Source organism: Mandrillus leucophaeus, unplaced genomic scaffold (genome assembly GCF_000951045.1).
Source record: "Mandrillus leucophaeus isolate KB7577 unplaced genomic scaffold, Mleu.le_1.0 Scaffold9, whole genome shotgun sequence".
In the NCBI taxonomy this organism is placed as follows: domain Eukaryota; kingdom Metazoa; phylum Chordata; class Mammalia; order Primates; family Cercopithecidae; genus Mandrillus; species Mandrillus leucophaeus.
The window spans coordinates 7,337,257-7,363,748 of NW_012109807.1; the positions used below are offsets into that span (position 1 = coordinate 7,337,257).

The following is a 26,492-nucleotide window of genomic DNA, read 5'->3' on the forward strand; positions in this document are numbered from 1 at the left end:
GCCAGGATGGTCTCGATCTCCTGACCTCGTGATCCGCCCGTCTCGGCCTCCCAAAGTGCTGGGATTACAGGCTTGAGCCACCGCGCCCGGCCACTAAATTCTTTTAAATGTATTTTGTCTTGTTTTGTGGCTGAGCATATGGTATCATTGTTAATGTTCCATAGATAGATAAGACAGATAGATATGCAAATATATATATACACATACACATACATACATACACACATCTTTGGTCTAGTTGTTCTATAGGGTTGTTCAAGTCTCTTATATCACTTGATTTTCTGCTTATTTGTTCTAATATTGATTATTTAAACCATTTGCATTTAATGTCATTGGCATGGTTACATCTACAAATTCCATTTTACTTTTTGTTTCCTATTTATATCAGAGTACTTTGTTCTTCTATGACTTCTTTGCTACCTCCCTTTAAGTTTATATTGTCAGTCATACATTTTAATTTCTTATTGATTTTTAATTCTAGTTTCTTCTGTTATTTTTTAGTAGCTGATCTAGGCCTTATAATATACATCTTAATATATTGGAATCATTTGAAGATTTATACTAATTTAGTTCCAGTAAGATATAAAAACATTGCTCCTTAGTAGTTTTATTCTCTGCTCTATTTGTTGTACTATTATTGTTGTACATATTACATCTATATTTGTCATAGACCCAATAATTATATTTTTATATCATTTTCTTTCTTTTAAAGAAACTAATAGAAGAGAGAAAAAAACATATTTATAGGGTCTGTACAAAATATATTGAACTTTTACCATTTTTGTTTTTCTTTCTTTTTTCTTGTGGATCATGTTACCATCTGATGTCATTTTCTTACTCCAATGTAGCTATGTTGTAAACGGGGTAATAAATTCCCCTTTTAGGGTGTTTAAGGATCATTCCACATGACTATGGAAATTGCACCTGGAGAGACAGATGCCATTAAAGGATTTGTTATACTCACAGGTCCTAGAGAAGGAGGCGTGGCATGCCACACCATGCATGGGATCATATTGGAGGAGCTCCTAGGGAGCACACTCAACAGAGCAGGTGGGGAGATAAGTAACAGTGTGGATCCCTGGGCAAGTGCTTTTATTAGGGATTAGGGTGGAGTACACTTGCAAGAATCATGAGAGGATCTTACTGGTTCATTTGAATGTCACTAGGTCATAGTCAGGGGACAAGAAGGGGAACTTGTTGCAGGGACCAGCCTTCTCACACTGGAACACCTGGTTGCCTAGGCATGCTGTTCACAGCCTGTTTGTGAGGATGTTGAGGCATCAGGAAAATATGAAGTTTTAAAATTTACAAAAATTTCATTTCCACCCACCTCCTTTTTGTTGTTATTGTCAAATATACTACATTGCTATATGTTATAGTCCCAACAGTGCAATTTTTAATACCATTTTGTGCCATTGCTTTTTGAATCAGCTATAAGAAAAAAAATGAGAAGAAATATTCAATTATACTGTCTTTTATAATTTCCTACAAAATTACCTTTATTGATGCCTCTGGTTTTTTGTGTCAATTCAAGTTACTGCTTGGTGTTGCTTTTGGCCAGAAGAACTTCCCTTAATATGTATTGTAAGACAGGTCTGCTAGCAAGAAATCATCTCAGTTTTTGTTTATCTTTACTATCTCTAGTTCATCTTCATTTCTGAAAGATAACTTTGTTGGATACAGAATTCTTGGTTGACAATTTTTTTCTTTTGGTACTTTGAATATGTCACCCTACTGTCTTCTGGCCTCCATTGTTTCTGATAAGAAATTAGCTATAAATTTTATGATGATTTTCATCTACATGATAAGTCTTTTTTTGTCTTGCTGCTTTCAAGTTTTTCTCCTTATCTTTAGCTTTCACATTTTTACTCTGTGTCTGGGAGCAGACCTCTGTGTTTATCTTACTTGAAGATTTTTGAGCTACTTGGGTATGTAGGTTATTTTTCCTCAAATTTGGAAAGTTTTTGGCTATAATTTCAGATAATCATTTTTCTCCTCTCCTTTGGGACTCCCATTCTGAATATTGGTATAGTTAATGACGAATTTTTCTGAGCCTCTGTTCATTTTTTTCCTTCAAATTGCATTTTTTAAATTTGCTGATTTTTTTATTGTGCCAACTCAAATCTCCTGTTGAACCTCTTCAGTGAATTTTTTCATTTCACTTATTATACTTTTCAACTCAAGAATTTTCAGTTTGTTTATTTTTATAGTTTCTACCTCTATTTTAATAATCTCAATTTGATAAACTTGTAATCATCCCTTCCTTTAACTCTTTAAGCACATCTTCCTTTATTTCTTTGAGCACATCTATAATAGCTGCTTTGAAGGTTTTGTCTGAGGAGTTCAACACCTGTGCCCTCTTAAAGTAAGTTTCTATTGCCTGATTTTTTTCCCTGTGTATGAGTCAAACTTTTCACCAAATTCTTCACACTGCCGTTCTGAAATTACTGCTTCTCTCTTTTTTTTTTGGATAATTTTTGTGTAATTTTTTATTTGATATAATACCAAATTTACAGAAAAGTTACATAGTGAAGGAATTTATCACATAATTTTTAGTCACATTTACCAATTTTTCACTTTGCCTCATTTGATATATCCTTATTTCTTTATATGTTTATATAAAGAATATATATATCTATAAGTTTATAACATTTTTTGGACTGGTAGTGAGCTCGAAAAATCACATATGTACTTCCAAAGAACAAGAACTTTTTTATGTTTTTTCGTTTTGTTTTGTTTTTGTTTCTGTTTTTTGGTGTTTTTTTTTTGTTTTTGTTTTTGTTTTTTGAGATGAAGTCTTGCTCTGTATCCCAGGCTGGAGTGCAGTGGCATGATCTCAGCTCACTGCAACCTCTGCCTCCCAGGTCCCAATTCAAGCAATTCTCTTGCCTCAGCCTCCCAAGTAGCTGGGATTACAGGGATGCGCCACCATGCCCAGCTAATTTTTGTATTTTTAGTAGAGATGGGGTTTCACCATATTGGTCAGGCTGGTCTTGAAATTGTGATCCACCTGCCTTGGCCTCCCAGAGTGTTGGGATTACAGGCGTGAGCCACCACGCCCGGCTAAGAACATTCTTTTTAATAACTATAGTTACAGTCATAAAAATCAGCAAATTTTACATCGATGTGATGCTATTATGTAATCCACAGTCCATATGTAACCTTTGTCATTTGTCCCAATAGTGGCTTTTATAGCACTTCCTCATTTTCCAGTCCTGGATCATATATTGCTTCTATTCTGTAATAGTGTCTTGGCCTTCCTCCTGTCCTTGACATGTTTTTAATAGTACTGCAGAGTTACTTTACAGAATGTCTCCCATTTGGGTTTGTCTGATGTTTCCTTAATTATATTCTTTTTCATGTGACATTTCATTATTGTCTATTTGCCTGTATTTCAAATAATTTGCCCAAGTTTAAGGCAAGGGATTGTTTGCTTTTCATTTATTGGGTTCTAGGGATTATACATGCTAGATACAAGTGGTTTTATTTTTGTCAGATATTTTTTATGAATATTTTCTACCAGTCACTTACGTATTCATTTTTCTAACATTGTCTTCTGATGAGCAGAAGTATTTCATTTTGATGAAGTGCAAACTATAAGTTTTTTCTTTTATGGTTTTTTTTTTTTAGGCATGTGTAAGACATCTTTGCTTATCCCAACATCAAGTAGATAGGTTCTGATGATTTTTTAGAAGCTTTATATTTTTATTTAATATTGATCATTTTTCCTCTTTTTAATGTATCCCATCTGGTTTTCTTTCTTTTTTTTTTTTTGAGACAGAGTCTCACTCTGTCGCCAGGCTGTAGTACAATGGCATGATCTTGGCTCACTGCAACTTTTGCCTCCCAGGTTCAAGCAATTCTCCCGCCTCAGCAGCTAATAACTCCCAAGTAGCTGGGATTACAGGTGCCCACCACCATGCCCAGCTAATTTTTGTATTTTTAGTAGAGACGGGGTTTCGCCATGTTGGCCAGACTGGTCTTGAACTCCTGACCTCGTGATCCACCCGCCTTGGCCTCCCAAAGTGCTGGGATTACAGGTGTGAACCACTGCGCCGGCTTGGTTTTGTTTTTGTTTCTCGGTTCTTCCTATTCTGCCTTCTTTGGGTTTATTGAATTTTTGGGTGTTCCATTGTAAATTTTATTTTAGCTTTTTAGCTAAACTTCCTTGCATTGTATTTTTTCGTGTTTGCTCTAGGGATCACAGTATTAATTCTGAAGTTGTCACTGTCTGTTTAGCGTTAATCTTGTACCACTTCACGTAAAACACTAGAACCTTGTGATAGTCTAGTCATATGTATAACTCCTACCTTTATGTTATAGTCACATATTACATCTACATACATTGTAAATTCATAATAGTTTTTTATAGTTGTTATATGCATTTAAATAAATTTAGAGAAGAAAAACATGTACTTTTTAATATTTACCCACATATTTACCACATTCGTTGTGCTTCATTCTTTCTATAGCTTTCAGTTTCAATCTGGTATCATTTTCTTTCATCCTAAAAAACTTTTGTTTTGCATTTCCTGTAGTACATATCTGCTGGAAACAGATTCTTGCACTTTTCACTTATCTAAAAATGTCTATATTTTGCCGTCATTATCGAAGGATAATTTTTCTGGATATAGAATATCGGGTTGTTCTTTGTTTTCTATCAGCACTTTAAAGAGGCTACTCTGTTGCATTTTCTTATCATTGTTGGTCATTTGTGTTGTTGTTTGCCTGTTTATGATGTGTCATTTTTCTCTGGCTGTTGTCAAGATTTCCTCTTCCTCTTTGGTTTTAGTACACTACGCTGTGTTCCACACTTCTTTGAGGTCTGTGATGTGCCTTGTTGTGGTTTTCTTGGCGTTTGCTAAGATTCTCGGATCTGTAACATTATCTTTTCCACTATTTTGGAGAAATTTTTATTCATAAGTTCTCCAAATATTTTTTCCTGCTTCCCTTCCCTTCCCTTCCCTTTCCTTTCCTTCCCTTCCCTTCCCTTCCCTTCCCTCCCCTCCCCTCCCCTCCTCTCCCTGCCTCCCTTCCTCCCTCTCTCTCCCTCTCTCTCTCTCTCCACCCCCCACCCCTCCTCTCTACTTCTCTCTTCTCTCTCCTTTTCCCTCTTTCTCTCTCCGGCTTCCTCACTTCCCCCACTCCCTGCTTCTGGGGCTCAATTAAATATATGATAGACAAATAAATACTGTAGCACTGGTCACTGAGGCTGTGTTCATATTCAATTTTTTTCCCAGTCTTTTTTCTCTCTGTTCTTCAGATTGGATCATTTCTATTGATCTTTCTTCAGTTTGATTGATCTTTTCTTTTGATGTCTTCAGTGTGCTGTTAAGCCTATTTAATAAATATTTTATTTTAGAAATTACAGTTTTCATCTTAATGTTTTCCATTTGTTCCTTCTTTATATCATATGTTTCTAATTTGAAATTCTTTATCTTTTTATTCCTTATGGCTATATTTTTGTTTTAAGTAGCTTCTTTAAAGTCTTTGTCTGCTATTTAAAAATTTTGGTGACTCAGGATTATTCTCTCTTAGGTGTTTTATTCTTATGACTATGGGTCATATTTTCCTATTTCTTTACATGTTTTGTAAATTTTGATTATATGGTAGACATTGTAAATGGTATTTCATAGGAACTCTGGAATCTGTTATGCTGTCCTGAAGATTACTGATTTTATTCCGGCAGGCTATTTGTTACCTGTGAACTCTGTCTCTCCTGCAGTGAGCAGTAGAAAAATTTTAGTTCATTTCCCTCAGCCTCCCAGCTGTTATCTTCTGCCTGGTTCCTTGGAGTCTCCCCAGTATGTGCAGAATTCAGGGGAGGGGAGCCAATAATTAGGAAGGGGTTTACATGTGGATTTTGGTGCTCCTGTCTCTGAAATTTTTTCCTTCCTAAGATATTCTCCCTCAGTTTCCATCTGCTCTGGCAGTCCTAAATCGCATTCTTGGATTCATCAAGCCAATAAGATTATGGCTTTCTATTTGAGCTCCAGCCACTCCACAATAAACATACCTGAGACCTTTTCCAGGCCAAAAGCCCTACACACATAAATCACCCCTGCTGCAGTTCCCTTCTTAAGTGTTGATTCCAAAAATAAAAAATTAAAAAATAATAATAAAAAAAAGAGTTGATTCCACTTTAATTTCTGCTTTTGGTTGCTCATAACTGCCTTCAAGTGATTGTTTTTAATCTTTTCACCACGGTTTATACTTATCATCAGTGGAAGGTTTTATTGTGGTGTGGGCTACTCTACCATTTGGAAGTCTAACCTACCTTTAAATTCGGAGGATGTTTTTCTGGAGTTTAGAATCTTTGTTGGCAGTTACTTCCTTTCATTGGAGTTTTCTACTTAAAATAGTTACCTCTGAGAGGACATCACTGCTGATACTGACCTGCAAGAAGGTGACACGGGTAGATGGCAGAACCCTGCCATGGGAAGAAAGTGAGGGAGAGCACAGTTGGAAAGGGAGGTGTAAAGACTGAATAAAGGTGGATGTTTTCCCTAATGCTGACCACAGGTAGATTAAATCACCTCCTCAAACTGACAAGGGAAAGGTGAACCAAGAGTCACTCTTTCTGGGTCTTTCTACAGCTCTCTGAAGTTAAATGAATTGCTATTCCAAGATCTCAAAGGATTCTAATACCCAGAAGCCCCTCTAGTTTGTCAGTTCTCTTGTTTTGTGTGCTCTGTTCAGTTCTTTGGTCGGGCACTGTCCTGGGTACTGGTAAAGGAGCAGTGAATATAATAGGCATAGCACTCACCCCTCAAAACCTACAGCTGTGGGAGGAAGGGATGTTAGGCAGACACACCTCCCAAACAAGTTATTGATGACAACCTTGGTGACCAGTGTGAAAGAACGGTACCAGGAGGCAAGAAAGGATCCACGGGGGTCCAAAGAGCCTGGAGGGTGGTGTGGGATTAGGGAATCTGTGGGGTGAACACTAAAGCTTTCATCCATAATTCTGTGCTCAGATGTATGGAGTCAGGGTACAGATATTTTTCTTTGCATTGTGTAGGTAAATATAATAGATTGAAATCTTTAAAATACCATATTAAAATCTGTTCTCATTCTTTATGTGAATTAACTTCTGTAGAAATATTTCAGTAGAAGCTGAGACTAACGATGGAACTCTGCTCTAAGCTGGGAAGGAGCCGGTGGTCAGTTAGGGTGGAGGGAGAGGGAGTGGGGCAGCCTCCACATTAAGGGGTCTTTTTCAGAGGCAGGACTCCCCTGGATTCTGTGGGTGCCCAGATACACACTGACAAGGTGCTGTGCCCTGCAGCGGGGGCTGGAGGCTCAGCACTCCAGTACTAGAGTTCATTAGAACCCACGAAGAGGCCGTGCCCATCCGGATTTCGTTGAAAGAGTAAGTTTTCTTTGACTTGGATTTAGAGCTCTCAGAACTCCAAGAGTAGAAGGGTGGAGAGCAGGTGCTGGTTGAGGGGACACTGAGGTGGCCTGACTTGAGCTTGGAGTTCCAGTGGGAAGCACTGTCTTCGTGTGAGGAGCAAAAGGAGGTCTGGGAGGGATGGGCATTTGCCACGCTGCCTTTCTAAGTACGCTTTTACATCTGGCCTTTCCTTGGACTTTACTGCGGTGTGGGGAACGCGTGTTCAGAAGGACAAGTTACTTGGCCCAACAGAGCTGATGTTCCGTTGTCACAGCTCTGGGGTGTTTCCACCTGGCATGTCACATGAAGGAAACGGTTCTCCACCTGTGCGGCCTGCGGTCTCTGGGCAGACATTCCTCTGCAACCCTGAACATGTTTTCATCAGTCACCTGGCAGTGGTTTGAGCCCATCGGGCGGTGGGGATCCGGAAGCACAGGGGTCAGCTGGGAAGCCGGGTGTTCGTCCCGTGACTGACAATGGCGACTTTGAAGGGAGCCATTTGCTTGGACGACCGGCACTTACCTGCTGCCAGGCCGTGCTGGGCATGTGTGCTCTGGAAGCCTTTGTGCATAAACAGTAGCACGCGGCGGTGAGGAGTGGGCTGCGGGAACTGACAGCAGGGCTCAGCTTGTGCCTGCTGCATGCCGTGTCCTGGTCTCATTTCATCATAGTATTATCATCTTCCTTTTGCCTATGAGGATACTGAGGCCTGGCACTGGTAGGTGGTAGGGTAAAGATGCCACCCCAGAACTGCTTAACATCCAAGTCTTTGCCCCTTTCCTCCACCCCATGTTATGCTCTTATCAGTATGAAGATGCTTGGGATGTAAAACATGAGTAAGTTCTGAAACCTTCCATGCGACATGAGATCCATTTGTTGTCCCTTGGTCGGTGGGCAACCTTCGCCTCCTTGGAGGCAGAGCCTGCTGTAACAGTCAGCTGTGGAAGGCATGGACACCATTAGTTCAGTATTCTGTAGCAGGAATATTGACCAATAATCGCGTATTTGATTTCCATGAAGAGTGAGGGATTTTTTAATTCAGGAAGCAGCTGAATTTATAGGGATGAAATGATCATCGTGTCTGGGATGATTTGCTTAGAAATCACCTCCTAGGGCCGGGCGCGGTGGCTCAAGCCTGTAATCCCAGCACTTTGGGAGGCCGAGACGGGCGGATCACGAGGTCAGGAGATCGAGACCATCCTGTCTAACACGGTGAAACCCCGTCTCTACTAAAAAATACAAAAAACTAGCCGGGTGAGGTGGCGGCGCCTGTAGTCCCAGCTACTCGGGAGGCTGAGGCAGGAGAATGGCGAGAACCCGGGAGGCGGAGCTTGCAGTGAGCCGAGATCCCGCCACCGCACTCCAGCCTGGGTGACTGAGCAAGACTACGTCTCAAAAAAAAAAAAAAAAAAAAAGAAATCACCTCCTAGGAGTGGGATGGGGTGTGGGGGTAAAAATGAAGCAAGATTAGTCATATCTTGAGTTCATTGTATGTTCTTCACATTTTTGTATCTGTTTGAAATTTTTCATTGCATTCGAAAAAAAAGAATCTCAATGTAAATAAATGATGGTACAGTAGTATATCAAAATATTAGGTAGCCATTAAAATAACACGTGAAGAATTTTAATGATGTGGTATAAGTAAGACAATCAGGAAGTCAAGCTTCCTAATATGATATGTGTGCACGTGGACAAAATATTTGCGTAAAAATTATTGGAAGGAAATGAAAACATTAACTGTAGTGATCCTTGCTTGGTTGGGTTGTGGGTGATTTTCATTCTATTTTCCAAACTTCCTGTAGTAAACAAGAGAAAAAAAAATCATTTCTTATAATTTGAGAAAAACTGTTTTGAAAGAAACCTAATCTGCATTGTGTAAAATAGTGAAGCATTTGTTTCAGTGATCTGTTTTCCATTAAATTGCCCCAGTCAGTGATTAAACACTGTTGCGGTTGCTGATCTTGTGGCTGTGGACGTGGTTTTGGCCTGTACTGTGCTGCACTCTGCCCTGGACTGTCTTTGCTGGGGTGTGTGCAGGCCAGATCACGGCAAATGCAGTCACGAACACCGTTTCACTCATGGGTAACTTCTGCTAACCACGTTTCTGTAACGTGAATTTCCATCTAATTTCAGCGAGCTCGACATGATTTCCACAAGGGTGATGGACATTAAGCTTCGGGAGACTGCAGAAGGCCTTGGGGAGGACAGCACAGGTAAGGCCCTGCTTCCCCTGCTCTGGGGAGAGCACTTGCTTTGTTGTGGGGCAGGGAGAGGGGCTGACAGAGGCAGGCCTTTGGGGCTCTCTGTATGAAAAGTGGGGGTTCAGTTCCCAGCGTGCTCAGATACCCCCAGGCCCTTCACACTGTGACTGAGGGCACATGCACATTATTTAAGGCTGCTTGGGGCACATTTCCTCTGCTTCTCTGTCAAGCACAGGGACCTTTTAGCTCATTTTCTTCCTTTCTGGAGGTAACCATGTCCCCGTGTTTGGTTGTCATGAATGCAAAGGAAGAGGTACTAAATGGATTCATTCACCATCTAAGAATATCCAAAGGTATCAGTAGGAGGCTGAGCAAAGTACCTGGCAGCCTGATCATCTGTAAAAAAATCATTACATCAGGACCCTTTGATCCCTCTCCTTCATGACTTTTGTTCTGAAGGAGATCTTTACTATGTTCTCTGCTGAGCTGAATTCCAGGCCCATGAATCACCATCTCACAAGACATTCGAAGAGTTCTCCAATCATGTGATTGGTTTACTGTTATCCACATATTGCTGTTTATGTCGATAGAGTTGTAAAATTGACATTAAAAAAGTAATCTCCCCACAATGTACCTTTTCCCTAGATTAGCCATTCATATACTCCCCTTATTTTGGTAACCAAGGCCTTCATCTCTCTCTTATTTACATTCAAAATGCCAGTAGTGATCTTCTTTGATACAGTTCAGGAGAAACAGCTCCCAATAATATTAAATCCTAGCTGCTAGCCACTAGCTTCGGATGCTAATATCAGCAAAGGCTCCATTTCAGATATTAAAGATAGATTTTTTCTTATTATTTCATATTAGAACCATTTTTCCTCTGTCACATTTCAATGGATACCAAATAAATCCAGATTTAACGTGAGGGTTTTTAGATGAGCCCTGAAGAAAAATTGAGTTTCAAATTTTCTCATATTATGGGACACTGAATTATTACTTGTTTTAAACAACAAACGTTTGAATAAATATTTCATCAGCCTGAAATGACCTCAATAAGTGCTAGTTCTGAATACACACAGAGGTTACTGAAGAAAACGGACTAAGTTTTCCTTTTTTCAAATAGTGAGCTTAAGTTATTCAGACCAATCCTCTTCCACTTAAAATTTAAAATTCTAGATAAGAATATTCTTTAAAATATTTTTCACAGTAAGAAATAATAAAGCCAGAATTGAAAGGCAAATGGGCCAGGCACAGCAGCTTCCATCTGTAATCCCAGCACTCTGGGAGGCCGAGGTGGGAGGATTGCTTGAGCCCAGGAGTTCAAGACCAGCTTGGGCATAGTGAGACTCTGTCTCTACAAAAAAATTTTAAAATGGGCTGGACATGGTGGCACACAGCTGTAGTCCCATCTACTTGGGAGGCTGAGGTGGGAGGATTGTGTGAGCCCAGGAGGTTAATGCTTTAGTGGGCTATGATTACACCACTGCACTCCAGCCTGGGCAACAAAAAAAAAAAAAAAAAAAAAAAAAAAAAAAAAAAAAAAAAAAAAAAAAAAAAAAAAAAAAAAATAGAAAAGGAAAATGGTAACCTGGAGAGACAACAGAGTATAAAAGCCACTTTTGCCCTTAGATCATTTACCAGTCTTGGAAATGTTCATGTCTTCATGGGGTGGAAGGTGAGAGCAAGGTCAAATATCAAACTACAAGGTCTGTGTAAGGTAGATGGTCTAATAGAAGACGCCCTCTACAATAAAGGGGAGCCAAGGAGCTACCAAATCTGAGTAGGTGTGAAGTAGGGGTAAACCAACCCTTTTGTAGATTTGTAGCTTGAGTTTCCACCATTCGGGTAATTCAGAGAACCTCAACCCTTGAACTTGGTTCATACTGCTTCTAGACTGGATTCAAACCCAGGTACTTTGCAGAAACAAATAATATTCACTAAAGGAAGGCGCCTTCTATTTAGACTTCAAGTTATTACAGAAAACAGTATTTTCAGTGTCATGACAACCACATAGTGATAACCAGGCATCAAAGGCAGCAGTATACTATGAATGAGAACGAACATGCTATGTGTTGAATGGTGCTCCCACCAAATCCATATGTTGAAGTCTCCAGCATCTCCAAATGTGGCTTTGTTTGAAGACGGGGTTATTGCAGATGTAATTTGTTAAGATGAGATCATATTGGAGTAGGGTTTCCTTATGAAAAGGGGAACTATGGACGGAGATATGCACACAAGGAGAACGCCATGCACATGTGAAGACAGACAAGAGAAACAGACACATGAAGGCATCAATATCAGAATTACCAAATACATCCTATAAAACAACTATGCATACTATGTTTGAAGATAATAAAAAAGTTTTAAAACATCCAGGGAAAAGTGGCATAGCACCCAGCCAGTGCAATAAAGCAAGAGAAAGGAATAAAAGACAGAGAGATGGAAGAAATAAAACTGTCTCTATTTATAGACGACATGATTATACAACATATACAGAAAAACACTCAGAACTCTTACACAAATACACCAAGATTGCAGTGCAATCTTTAAAAGTCAGTTATGGAAGACCGACACACAGTTAGCTCAATATTCTGTAGCAGGAATACTGACAAGTAATAATTTATTTGATTTCCATGAAGAGTCAGAGATTTTTTCATTTAGGAAAAAGCCAAGTCCACATAGATGAAATAATAATAGTGCCTGGGATGATTTTTTTAAAATAACCCATCAGAAATGGGGAGGAGGAGGGGTAAAGAGGAAGCAATCAAAATCCCAGCAGAACTTTTTGCAGATATTGGCAAACTGATTTGAAAATTTGTGTGAAAAAACAAAGAGCTAGAATAGGTAAAAACAATTTTGAAAAAACGTAAAGTTGAAAGCTTCGTACTACCTGTTTTTAAGACTTGCTATAAAGCTGCAGTAACCAAGACAGTATGGTATTGGCAAAAGGATAGATACACAGAGACAGAAGGAAGTAGAGTTCAAAAACAGACCCATACAAATATGGTTAATCAATTTTGACAAAAATGCAAAGGCAATTCATTGGAGAAAAGATAATATTTCAACAAATGGTGCTGGAACAATTGGACATTCATATGTAAATATACCTCACAGATTATACAAAAATTAACTCAAAATGTGTCATAAACCTAAATATAAAACTCTTAACGCCTTTAAAAGAAAGCATAGTAGAAGATATTTATGACCAAGGATTGGCAAGGATTCTTAGATATAATACCTGAATCCATAAAGGAAAAAATTTATAAATTGGACTTCATCAAAACTTTAAAATATGCTCTGAGAAAGACACTTTTAAGAAAATGAAAAGACAAGTCACAGACTAGAAGAAAATATTTATAAATCACACTTGATAAAGGACTTATATCCAGCATATATTTGGAACTCTCAAAATTCAAAAATAAGAAAACAAATAACTCAGTTACAAAATGAGGAGCAAATTTTAAATGATGCTTTAACCTAAGAAGATGTGCGGATGGCAAATAAGCATATGAAGAAATCTCAATGTCTATAATCATTAGGTAATGCAGAGTAAAACTACAGTGAGCTACCAGGACACACCTATTAAATGTCTGGAGAAAACCACCATAGCAACAGGAGCTGATAAGGATACACTGAAGGGAGGAATGCAAAATGGCACAGCCACTTTGGAAAAACATGTTGGCAGCTCCTTGTGAAATTAAACATACACTTAGCCTATGACTCGGCAATCCAACTCCTAGGTATTTACTTGGCAGTGGAAACTTATGTTTACACACACACACACACACACACACGCACGCACAAACTATAGCAACTTATTTATAATTACTAAAAACTGAAAAGAACCCAGATGTCTTTCAGCAGGTTGAAATGGTTCAACAAACTGGTATATTCACACAATGGAGTTCTACTCAGCAATAAAAAGAAATAGACTGTTGATTTGGTATAACATGAGTGAGCCTCTAATGTGTTGTGCTGAGTGAAAGAAGCCAGAATGAAAAAGGGACATACTGTGTGACTTAATCTATATGACATTCTAGAAAAGGCAAAACTATAGGAACAGAAAAGTTATAAGTGGTTGCCAGGGGTTAAAGGTAGCGGGGAATGTTGGACTACAAAAGGGCAGCATGAGGACAGTCCTGTATCTTGATTGTGGTGATAATTATACAACTCTATGTACAACTCTATGTACACCAGAAAGAATGAATTTTACTGTGTGTAATTTACAAAATAATTTTTTTTACAAGGTGTAGCAGATTTGAAAAACAAAGGAATTTTTAGAAATAAATGTAATGATTAAAATTTTATTTTACATAAATTCATTTAAAATAAATGTAATTATTAAAATTTTATTTTCAATTATATTTATGTAAAATAAAATGTAATTATTAAAATGCATGGTTATAACTGCAGATTATATCAGATCAAGATAGATCACAAGAAATTATACAAAATGTACCATAGAATGGTAAAAAATGGAAAATACAGAGAGGGGAACAAGGAGCGTAGAGAGTAAGTGAAAGGGTGTAATATCCATTTGAGCATAGTCTCAGGGGAGGAGAGAAGGACTGAGAATTTTCTGGATTTTATCAAAAAGATGACCCAACTCACAGGTTTAAGAAACCCAATGAATCCCAAGAAGGATAAAGCAAAGAAAAATCCACATGAGGTAAAACTGCAGAAAACCAAGGAGGATGAAAAATCTTAAAATGAGTCTGAGAAAAAGAGACAGATTACCTGGACAGGAGCAAAAAAATAACTAATGCCTAACTTCTCAACACAACAGAAGCCACAAAACAGGGAAATAATAGCCTAAATATCCTTAGGAAAAGTAACTGCCAAACTATTATGTTGGCACAAAAGTAATTGCTGTTTTTGCCATTAACTGTCATGGCAAGAGCTGCAATTACTTTTGCACCAGCTTAATAGAATGTTATACCTAGGAAAAATGTATTTCAGGAGTGATGGAGAAATGAAAGCATTTTCGGACAAACAAAAACTGGGTTGGTCCCAGTAAGCCCCCAGTAAACACAGATTCTGCACGAATGTGCCCTCAGGCCAAAGGAAAATCTTCCTAGTGCACAATCTGGAGTATGAGAAGCAATGAAGAACAAAGAAAACAATAAGCAAGTGCATACATCTATGTGAACATGAAATAACTTCGGGTTTTTTTTTAACAATCAGAATTAAAACAATAGTGCCAAAAATGGAATTGAAGTATTCTAAGGTCCTTGTATTGACCTGTAATCACATGTGTAGTATAATTTCTAGGGTAACCACTGAAAGAGGAAGCAAAAGATAAGGGTTATAAACTAGCAATGGAAGAAATGGAATGTTTTTTTTTTTTTTGAAGATCAATGAAAAAACACATAAGATGATAGATTTGTTTTTATTAATATATCAGTAATAATAGTGAGTGTGAGTGGATTAACTACTTAGATTAATCAATTACATTAATTGTTCCAGTTAAGAGTTAAAGATTATCAGATTAGATTCCAAAACTCTAAATATATGAATCTTAACTATAAAGGTTCAGAAAAGTAAGGATAGTAATAGGATACAAAAACCTGTACCTCGTGAGCGCTGGGTAGAGGAAGATGGTGTAGCTATACAGGTTGAATATCCCTTATCCAAAATGTTGGGATCAGGAGTGTTTCAGATTTCAGATTTTTTCAGATTTTGGAATACTTGCATTATACTTACCAGTTGAGTGTCTCAAATTTGAAAATCCAAAGTCTGAAATGCTCCAGTGAGCATTTCCTTTAAGCATCAGGTGGGAGCTCAAAAAATTTCAGATTTTGCGGCATTTCAGATTTTCCGATTTGGTATGATCTACCTGTACTAAGAGCAGTCAAAATGAAATGTAAGGCAAAAAACATAACTAAACATAAAGAGGGCCTTTTCACAAAATGTTCAGTTCCTCAGCAAGATGATAATTTTACATTTCTATGCATTAATGTATTATAGAAAGTTGTAAGTATTACAACTCTTTTAGAATTTGTCTAGCAGGCTTTCCAGTTTTTGCAGGAAAGCAACCTCCCCAACAAATAAAGTTGTAAAGTAGATACTGACAACTAAAGATAAATAAGAAAATCTGTCATCAGAGTGGGGTTATTTTTAACACATCTCTCTCAGTAATTGCTAAAACAAACATTTTAAAAGTCAGTAAAGATATAAAATACTTGGGCAACACAATTTTTTAAGAGAGATCTTCTAATTGACATATATAGAACACTGAAGAAAAAGCATTATTTTCAAGCACACCAGGAACATTTTTAAAAATTGTTCATGTGGTAAGCCATAAAGCAAGTATCAACCGATTTGAATGGGTTCAAATCGTTCAGAGTATGTTACTGGACCACAGTGCAATTAATTGAGCTAGAAATCAATAACTAATTAGCTAGAAATCAATAACAATAATTATTAGAAATAATAATTAAGCTAGAAATAATTAATTAAGCTAGAAAATCCTCAACTGCTTGGAAATGAAGAAGACATACTTTCCTAAATAACCCACAAGTCTAAGAAGGTATCATAATAGAAGTTAGAAAATATTTTTGACCAAACAATAATGAAAATACTACGTTCTCAAATATGTAGATGCAGCTAAAACAGACTTAGAGGGAAATGCATTGCCTTAAATATTATATTATAAAAGCAGGAAAGTCTAAAAAGTAATAAACCAAATGTTTATCTCAAGAAGTTTAAGAAAATAGTAAAGTAAACCTGCAGAAAGTAGGAAGGAAGGAATAAAGATAAGAACAGAAATTAATACAATATGAAATAGACATTCAACTGAAAGAATTAACAAAGCTAAACTTTTTTAAGGCAATTAAAATTGATCAGCCTCTGGTGCCATTGATCAAGGAACAAAGAAGAGGCACATTTATGATCATTCATATCAGGGTAAGAAAAGAGGCATCAGTCACTATAGATGTTGTGAATGCTTGAAAGATATAAGGATATTATTAATAATTTTTGGCCAATACATTTTAGAATTTGGAAAAAAATACATTTTCAGAAAAATGTTACTAAAAAAACAGATTCAAGAAGTAGAAAACTGGACTAGTCCTGTAACCGTTAAAGAAATTGAACTACAAAGACTAGCAGAAGAAATATAACTTGAACAAATGGATGGCTGACTCAGCCCTGCCAGTGGAACAAAGGTGTACAGCAGTTATACTTGAGGTCTACCAGTTATACATGAGGACACCATTAATGCAGCATCTTTGATGGTTGTGATACTGAGGTTGTGTATCTATTCAGGCCTTCAAGGATGCGTTCCAATTTGTTGACTAGGCAAAAGCCACAGGGTGTCCTGATGAAATGCAGAAAACTCTTAAGAGTCTTTCAAAATAATAAATGCTCACTGAGAACCATCTACTAACAACATAAACATTTTCTACGATTGTAAAGTTGAGAACACTTCCACACTAGGAGTTGAGAAAACTGTGCCGTAGAACTGATTTATCCTTGGAGAGTGATTTGTTCTACCTGTAATGATGTAGGAACTCCTACTAAAGTAATCCTAAGGAATTCTCCCCATGAGAGTAAGATCATGTAAACTTCCCAAGGAGGCAGTAATATAAACACAAGAGAAAGATCCTGAGTTTTTTAAGGAATTCAGTTTATTAAATTATTATAAAATCTAATGAATTGTTTTGCAAATTTTCAGGAGGTATTAGACAGCATCCTGGTAATCTACGATGCTACATCCCTCCACTGTCAGTTCTGTAACTATTCTGGAAAAGGAATGAACTTTGCTGAGCAGCTAATGTGAAATCATGGAAACCTGGGTATGATAGAATTTGTGGGAGAGAATGAAGTTGTCACCAGAGAAGCGATCACAAAATGTTGAAAAGTGTGGTGAATTCTAATAATCCAGGAAGCATGGCAGAGTTGGGCTCAGCCTGGCCACACCCCTCCCCTTTGGAGATGACCAGTCTCATTATTTTTCTCACCAAAAGTCATTAGCTCATCATACAGTTGGTGCCCTAGAGAGCCACCTTCTTGCCCATGAGGTTGGGCCTCCTCTGTCCTTGATGCTGTATTCACACTAGACAAAGCATTTCAGAATTTTAAATATTTTTTTGAGAGAGAGGGTCTTGCTCCATCACTAAGGCTGGAGTGCAGTGGTGCGGTCATAGCTCACTGCAGCCTCAAACTCCTGGGCTCAAGCAAACCTCCTACTTTAGCTTCCCTAGTAGCTGGGACTACAGGCATGTGCCACCATGCCCAACTTTTTTTGTTTTTTGTTTTTGTTTTTGTTTTGTAGTAAGAAGGTCTCACTATGTTGCCCAGGCTGGTCTTGAACTCCTGAGCTCAAGCAAACCTCCTGCCTCAGCCTCTCAAAGTGCTGGGATTACAGGTTGTGAGCCACCATGCCTGGCCAAGAATTATTTTCTAAATAGCTTGGGTTATCCCGTAACCTTTACCTCCTCAGGACTTTTGTAGTTGACTTACATATATTTTAGAAATTAGAACTTGGTTATAGATGAGAAGAAAGTGGCTAATTTTGATTCTGTGATCATCTTCCAAAGTGTTCTTGGCTCTTTTGCTTAAATATCCTAAATAAAAGAAAACAAGATGTGTTTTCAGGTGTGCAAAACTGGTATACCATGTACTTCTGCACCGTAAAAGGACTTTCCAGAAGCAGATAACTGATGCATGGATGGAAATCTTGCTTTCTCTCTTTTACGTGCCCATTGCATACATGCACATGAACACATATTGTAACACTCTTACTTATTATTACTAATTATTTGCTTTTTTCTCTCATCTGTATAGGAAAGAAAAAATCTAAATTCAAAACTTTTAAGAAGTTTTTTGGGAAGAAGAAGAGAAAAGAATCGCCATCATCCACAGAAAGTAGCACCTGGAAACAGAGTCAGACGAGGAATGAGGTCATTGCCATCGAGTCTGGGCCAGTGGGCTACGACTCCGAGGATGAGCTGGAGTAAGTTGCATTTTACATCTCTCGGGCCAGGAGCACCCAAATACACTATTTCATTATCCTGGTGACTTGCTGGATTTCTGAGCCCCCTTTCCTCCTGGGTAATTCCATTACAGGTTCTTCCATAGAAGTTGTGTTTTCTGTCTTTTCAAACTTAGGGGTGGAGAACGCTGTGTGTGTTTAAGTCCACAGTAACTGTGGGAGACGAGGTACTGTATGCCATTTTCTAAACGGACAAAATAAGCCCTAGATAAAATTCGGAACTTGCCCAGCATCCTACAGCTGCAAGTGACAGGATCAGGATAGGGTCCCTGGTTTAACTTGACTTAAAACTCTTTTGAGGACTAGATACTATACTAGAAAAATACATTTCTCTAAACTTGAACGTTGAATAATCTAATCAGAATATTTTCACTTGATGGGGGTGGGGAGGGGGTGCTTCTTGCTTTCTTAGAAAAAATCATCCAAAAATATCATTAAGAACAGACCCAATAAGCACAAAAAACTAGGGAGGTCTAGTAAAGAAATCCTTATTTTTGTAACTTGTATTTCATTAAAATATAGTTACAGTACATATGCTGCAGTTATTCTAGCAGTTATTTCTGTGACTAAGAGGAAACGAAACAGATTTGTTGCTATGCTAGCTTTTACCTTTTTTTTTTTTTAAGACAACACTGGCCCTTTAAGGGTAGAACTCTTCAGAAAACATAATATCCCTCAGGTTTGGGGTACAGACCACGCCGAGATGGGTTCCAGGCTTGAGCATCCAGATAATGGTGTCCTGTCCCCTCCCCTGCTCTCCCCTCCTCCCCAGCTTCCTCGCCTGTTTTTTTTAAAGGAGTAGAAACGTTACTGGCCACTTGGTGGCACCAGATGACTGGAAAGGAAAGATTGGAACTTTTTTTTTTTTTTTTTTTTTTCCAGTTTTGGGTTTGTTTTTTGGTTTTGTTTGTTTTTGGTGCTAGCAGGGATTGTAATAGACTCATATTGCACCGTGTGAAGTGTGGAAGGGATACACTGTGCTTGCATTTTTTATTTTTTATTTTATTTTTATTTTTATTTTTATTGAGACGGAGTCTCGCTCTGTCGCCCAGGCTGGAGTCCAGTGGCCTGAACTCGGCTCACTGCAAGCTCCTCCTCCCGGGTTCACGCCATTCTCCTGCCTCAGCCTCCTGAGCAGCTGGAACTACAGGCGCCCGCCACCATGCCCGGCTAATTTTTTGTATTTTTAGTAGAGACGGGGTTTCACCGTGTTAGCCAGGATGGTCTCGATCTCCTGACCTCGTGATCCGCCCACCCTGGCCTCCCAAAGTGCTGGGATTACAGGCATGAGCCACCGTGCCCAGCCGTGCATGCACTTTTTTAGGCGATGCTCTGAACTCTTGGGGAACGAGATGTTATCACCGATAATCTTGCTAATTATTCAATGTCATCACTTTGCAAGCCCCAGGGAAACTAACATCCACCCCCATCCACCCCGTCTGTTGACTGGAGCACACAGTTCTGGTGTTGGAGAGACAGGCCTGGGTGTGGCCCCTCTAACCACAGATGGGAGCCCAGCCAGAGGGGCAAGCTGGGATGAATTGTCCTGCCCACTTGCTGATGTCCTCCCTGCCACCGGGGTCCAGGGAAAGTGGAGACGGTGTGCTTTTTATCTTGATATTCCTAGCACCTTGCAGGGAGCTGGTGCTCAGTGACTGCTAACAGTTTGCTGGTTTTGATGCTAGGCAAGGAAGATTGGGGGTGGGGCATGAGGAGGCCTGGGAAGTGCAAATGACATTTTTAGACAGCAGCACAGAGGAAGAGGAAGGTACTGTTTGGTCTGTGGGAGAGTCTGCGGCAACCTCTCATCCATCACTGAGGGGAAAACAGCTCCATTTACTGAGGCACATTAGTGCGAGCAAACCACGTGGGACCCTGTGGGTTGAAGAAAGTGACGCCCATTCATCGCGTCTGTGTCTGTGCGGTTGTGCTTCTTAAATCTGTAACGATTTCCTTTTGCCCTCTCCCTTTGTTTCACGTCATTGATCTGAAGGCAAAGCAGGGCCATGTGTCCTGCAGAATGTCCCGTATTCTGGCTTTGCTTTCTCTTGGTGTGATTCAGCTCTTTCCTATATTCTCCCAATTCCCGGTACATCATTCGGTGGATCCAGATGCTGTCAGGTTCAAGCAGGTGCTGGATGTTGTCACATCCCGGGATGAGTCACATGCTTTCTGAGCAGTGGGTTCAGGGTGTGTCATTGTGGTCCCTCCACCAGCCTTCACCTGACAGTTTTAACACTTGGTGATGATTTGTTATTTTGTCACAAAGTGGTGGTTTTTCTAATTCTGTCATTCATTGTACACTTGCTAACTGAAATTCCTTGATGAAGAACTTTCCTCCATCAATTGCTTGGTTGCTCTGAAATACAATCTAGAGGAAAGTCAGGATCATGCTTGGCTCTCCTTTCATTGATCCACCCTCAGAGTAATGACGTGGTCCCCTGGCAACTCCTGACAGTGGCCAGTGGGTTTTGTTTTTTCTTTTTTTTTTCCCAGATATCATTGGAATGCATTACTTTTTATATATTTGATTTGCTTTTTAATCCATGACAGTCTTTGTTCATGTAATGCTCAAGTTGTTCCATCTTAGGCTGTTGAGAGTCACTTGAAATTCGCTCTGTCTTTTGACATGACCCCATTCATCTTTGATGGCTTCCTTACTTTCTTGTCCAATGAGAAATCTCAGGTTTATTTAGTGTATTTTCTTCCCCTGACCTGGAATCAGCACTTTCTTCACAGGGCCCTGGCCCCCTCCTTGTGGTGTGCAATGGCTTTTAAAGACCTCAGTCCAGCTGCCGGGGTGATAATTACTAATTGACTGTCACTGATTCTAAACCTGTCCAGTGGATATAGCTAGGAAATGGTTTACTTTTCAAGAGAAAAATTTATCATCGATTTGCTGATATTTCCAATTCAAGTTTAGTAAGACAACATTTTTCTGTCTTTAATTCTTTGTATTCTCTTTTCTCTTACGCTGGAAACCAGGGCTCCTTATGATATTAATGAAATGACTTATTTTCTTTAACCTATCATATATTCATAATAATTTCCTTATCCCTTTCCTACATGGAAGTTAAAGATACTATAAATACTTTTCTGCACACTGTCTTATAATCAGTATTATTGCTAATAAAACTGCAGAGTGCAATTCAATATTTTTGGTTTTTTAATTATTATTACTACTCATAAGATTAGTGAGTGCAATTTGTTGTCTTTGGTTTTCTTGTTGTTTTTCTTAGAATGTATTCTATCTTGGATGTGCAGTCGAAGTCACTTGAAATTATTATATTCTCTGTGTGGTCATGCCAACAATCTGATATAAAATTAGAATTGTTTGTTTGTGTTTGTTTTCTAGTTTTAGTTTTTTTTTTTTTTTTTTTTTGAGACGGAGTCTCGCTTTGTCGCCCAGGCTGGAGTGCAGTGGCCGGATCTCAGCTCACTGCAAACTCTGCCTCTCGGGTTCACGCCATTCTCCCACCTCAGCCTCCCGAGTAGCTGGGACTACAGGCGTCGGCCACCTCGCTCGGCTAGTTTTTTGTTTTTTTTAGTAGAGACGGAGTTTCACCGTGTTAGCCAGGATGGTCTCGATCTCCTGACCTCGTGATCCGCCTGTCTCGGCCTCCCAAAGTGCTGGGATTACAGGCTTGAGCCACCATGCCCGGCCTTTTTAGCGATTTTTTAATTTCTCTTTTTGTTTGGTTTCGTCTTTTAATTAGATAAAACGTTTATGTAGTTTCAAAGACAAAGTTGTAAATGTAGGTATCTTTGCACTATGTCTCCTCATCTAGTTATTTCTTTCCCCCTAAAGGAAACCACTTTTATTTACTTGTTATTTCTTCTTCTGTTTTCATTTTTTTAAAAATAAGAAACACACACACATGTTCAGATAGTATCCAGGCCCCCCTTTCCTATGCAGTGCTGACATACTGTGGACATTGCTCTGCAGTGGTTGTTATTTATTTCACTTAGTAGTATCTGGTGATGCCTGTATGCAGCGTGCGGAGACCCTCCTGCCCATCGGACCAGCTGTGGAGTCCTCCATTGTATGACATTCATGGTTGATTCAGTTAGATGCCTACTGAGGGGCACTGGGCGTTTCCCGTCTTTCAGTCTTCTGAATATTGCTGTAGTGAATGGCCTTGCACATGTGCCATTTTGTGTTTTTGCAGAGGCCTCTTCATGCTGCCTGCACTCCTCGTTACATCCAAAACGGAGGTGCTTGGGTGGTGGTTGTGGTTCCCAGAGAGTGTGGGCCATGGGCTGTCCCCTGGGGAGGAGAAATCCAAGTGTGTGTGCGACCTTTGGGTTAAGAGCTGCCCTGGGCAGGGAGGGCCCGATTCCTTCAGTGGGTGTGGTTCCCTCCCTGGCATGTGAGGACACGCACATCCTGGGAGCCATGGGTTCCCACTTGCAAGCTTACGGTTGCAGGCATGAGAGTTTAATGAGAAGGAAGCATTATTAACCAACACAGTTTGGTTGACAGTGGGACAGGGCCACACCTCAGAGTCCTTAATGCCCCACGGTGGACAGGATGCCCAGGGTAGGGGAGTGGCAGGAGGGGAGGACGTGGGGTGGTGCACACGAGACGTCCCGTGTGTGCAGAGGTAGGCTTTCCTGCCTTCATCACTGGGTCTCAGTCATCTCCTTCCACCTATTGTTCAGGCAGCCAGCGCTGCTAGGAAAATTTGACAGCTAATTCCCACATCCTTTTAGGACATTTTGTGAATGTCCTGTGGGTTCAGTCCCAGAGCAGATTCTTGAGCTCCGAGCTGAGGAAAGGACTGGGACGGCGACGACAGAAGGCCACCATCTCTGCTCCAGGATCTAGGCAGGCACAGAGGTTTTGGTCACACGGATGGTGCCAGGTCATAAAAAGAGGCCACGGCTTTGCACATTAGTAGTTCTCATTTCAAACTAGCCACGGATGTATGTCTTGGTTTGTCTTGTGAGGATGCGTTCATCAGGTAGGCCCTCAGCCTGCTGCACACATACAGCCTTCAGCCCATGGAGGGGCTGCGTGTTTGCCCACAAGGCGGGACCTCACCCTCCCCGGGGCAGCCAGGACATCCTCAGAAGCTGGCCGTGCCAGCCCTTCCCCTCTGCGGGCTTGCTGTCTTGCACCTCACACCTTGTCAAACCTTGGTTTTTTCATTAATAAAAATAATTCACGCAACCTTTAGATCTCCTGGGAAGATTCCTATCTCTGCAATGCTCTAAATAGTTGACAGTGTGTGGATGAACTGAAGTCAGGGACCCCTGAAATGTAAATGCAGCAGAGGGAGTGTCGTTTGATATTCTGTTAACCCACATCCCCCTTTCTCATTCTGAGTCCCCCGGGGGTCAGTAAGATGGAGGTGGGCAGAGTCTCACAGTGGCTCTTTTATCCTAGGGAGTCGAGGGGCACGCTGGGCAGCCGGGCCCTTTCTCACGACAGTATTTTCATTCCTGAGTCCGGACAGGACCCTACTCGGCCTGTGCGGGTGTTTTCCCAAGAAAATGTGTGTGATCGGATTAAAGCACTGCAGGTAAATGTTTCCTTGGTCATGTCACCTGGTGTGCAAGTCAAGTATCCACTGAGAAGTTTTTAAATGATTTCCGCTTGGTTTATTTGATATGCCGTAAAGTAGAATCACATGTACATGACAGCTCTCCCAGGAGACACCAAATGAGTTACAGTGGGATCTCAACTCATTCTTAGATGAACAAAGAAGTGATGGCAGTGGAAGAGCTGGTGGCAGATGCACGTTCAGTTCTCTGCACCACGCCAAGACACTGAAGGCATTTCCAGCATGAATGAGTTAGAGCAGGAGGATCTGTTGATAAATATCATTGATGAAAATAAGAGCACATGTTCTTTATTCCAATCTAGTTAAAAATACAGTGTAATGTGAAAATGGGGCCACCGCCGCCTCCAGGGGGGCTTCCTGCCAAGCGCGGAGAGGATGCTGGCATGAGCTCTGAGGATGATGGGCTGCCCAGGAGCCCCCCAGAGATGTCTCTGCTGCACGACGTGGGTCCCGGCACCACCATAAAGGCAAGTACGGCCTAAGCCACTGCACGTCTCCATCCACACTTGCCCTGGAGGGCGCTGGAGCTCTGGGATCCCCTGTGTGTGTCCCTGAGATTTCTATGGATAGGTGAGGCTGTGCACGGTGTGGCCGACTGGGTCACTGGAGCCTACAGTCAGCCCTTGAGCTGTGTTTGTTTTCGTTCTTTGAGTAGAAATTCAGGTCTGGTTAGGAGACGTGGTTTTGGTGACATTTGTTGTGAGGGTGATAGGTTGATAGAATCAACCCAGAATCAACCCTGTCCCTTGACTTTCCTGTCTGAGCAGATGACCAGACCCAGAACCCCATTAGAAGTAGGGAAACACATTGTGTCTGTTTTCTGTTGCCATGACATTTGGCCGGCGGGAGGGGCAAGTAGTGAGCACGTGATAGTCCAGGCTCTGATGGTTTCTGGTGCCTGAGTCTGTGACCTGAAGGCGGTGTCGGCATAGGGGTAGTCATGTGCTGTGTTGCTGGCAAACAGGGCAGCAGGGAAAGGTTGACAAGCAAGAGAGGAACTGATGACCTCAGCAGGGTGGAGGAACCAGTCCCAAACACCACCTTTCCCATTAGAATCCAAGAGGGGGGCCCCCGAGGAGCTGAGCTCTTTCTCGCGCGTAAACAACACAGCTTGCGGTGCTGCCACATTTTAAACTATGTTATTGTAGTAAGAGCACTTAATGCCCATACACTGTACTTGCACATAAATGTTAAAAGTAGGTGGTCATCGTTCCCGTGTAGACAAGGCTGACTGTGGAGGATGGATAGAGTTGGAGTTATCTGTTACGCTGACACCTGAAAAACAAATCAAGGCCAGAGTTATTTTTATAGCCACACACCTGCCCCTGTCACCTCTGGCCTGCTTGAGGGGCCATTCACAGTGAAGGGGGGCTTCGTTGTGACCCACTGCCTTGCAGATTCTGTGCTTCTCTGAATTCTGTTCAGTAGCCACTTCAATGTTGACACCTATAAACCCGGCCACACCCGATTTTTGTGTAGTTGTGAGTTCCCAGAACGTCACTGATGAAAAAGGCAGAAGGACTGTGGTGTGGCTGAGTGTGCGGGGTGGGGACTGACGTGAAGTCGGCTACAGAATTATTCTCTCCAGAATTCTGCTCCAGGGCGAAGCTGTCCCTGCTCCTGGAATGAGCAGGGTCTGAGGACTGTGGGCGACCCAGGCCTTCTCTCCAGCCTCGAGCAGAAGGGAGAAAGGATGAGGAGGATGGTGTGGCCTATTTCATAGACTTCACCGAGCCAACCCTGTACCCCTTTAACACCTCCAGATACTCCTGTGTGCAGTTTCAGCGTCCCCCTCTCAGGAGCAGATGTGACTGTGTGCATTTCTGAGCTCCGCAGTAGGAAGAGGTCTGTCGTGAGCCGCCTCGTTCCTCATCATAGATGGACTCCCCCTCCTCCCATCCCACAGGTCTCTGACTCTCACAGCATCCCAGTTCTCTGCCTTTAGCCAGGGTGGGCAGTAAGAGGAGAGGTAGTGAGGAACCCATCCATTGAAAAGCAAGCCTATCTCCAAACCTGTGTGACAGCCTGAGGCACAAATTCCACAGCTGGCTTGGCTGCGCCAGCCTGACCTTATCTGTCACAGCACAACCACCTCCTGTGGTTGGTCCTTTATTAAAAAAAAAAAAAAAAAAAAAAAGCTCTGAGATTTTATCAATTATTGGGTAATATGGACAATCTACTAGCTTCACAGGAAACCAAAATTTGAGCCTTTAAGACTTAAAAACAAAAAGGTAATCTTAAGTGTCTTCATCGTTTTGAAGACACAATGATTGCATTTAGAGGCCTGAAAGTTTTTACGCATAATTGGTTGATTGAGAGGGAAAAACAACAGA

General features: G+C 40.6%; 1 protein-coding gene across 1 annotated transcript in view; it reads left to right on the forward strand.

Moving 5' to 3' along the window:
* KIAA1211L (KIAA1211-like ortholog) overlaps window positions 1–26,492 on the forward strand; it is a 76,591-nt gene that overhangs the window by 11,990 nt on the left and 38,109 nt on the right. Inside the window, exons 2-5 of the mRNA XM_011969673.1 lie at window positions 9,530–9,609; window positions 18,385–18,553; window positions 23,982–24,117; window positions 24,462–24,626. Coding sequence (XP_011825063.1) covers window positions 9,530–9,609; window positions 18,385–18,553; window positions 23,982–24,117; window positions 24,462–24,626 — 550 coding nt within the window. The remainder of the gene's footprint in view (window positions 1–9,529; window positions 9,610–18,384; window positions 18,554–23,981; window positions 24,118–24,461; window positions 24,627–26,492) is intronic.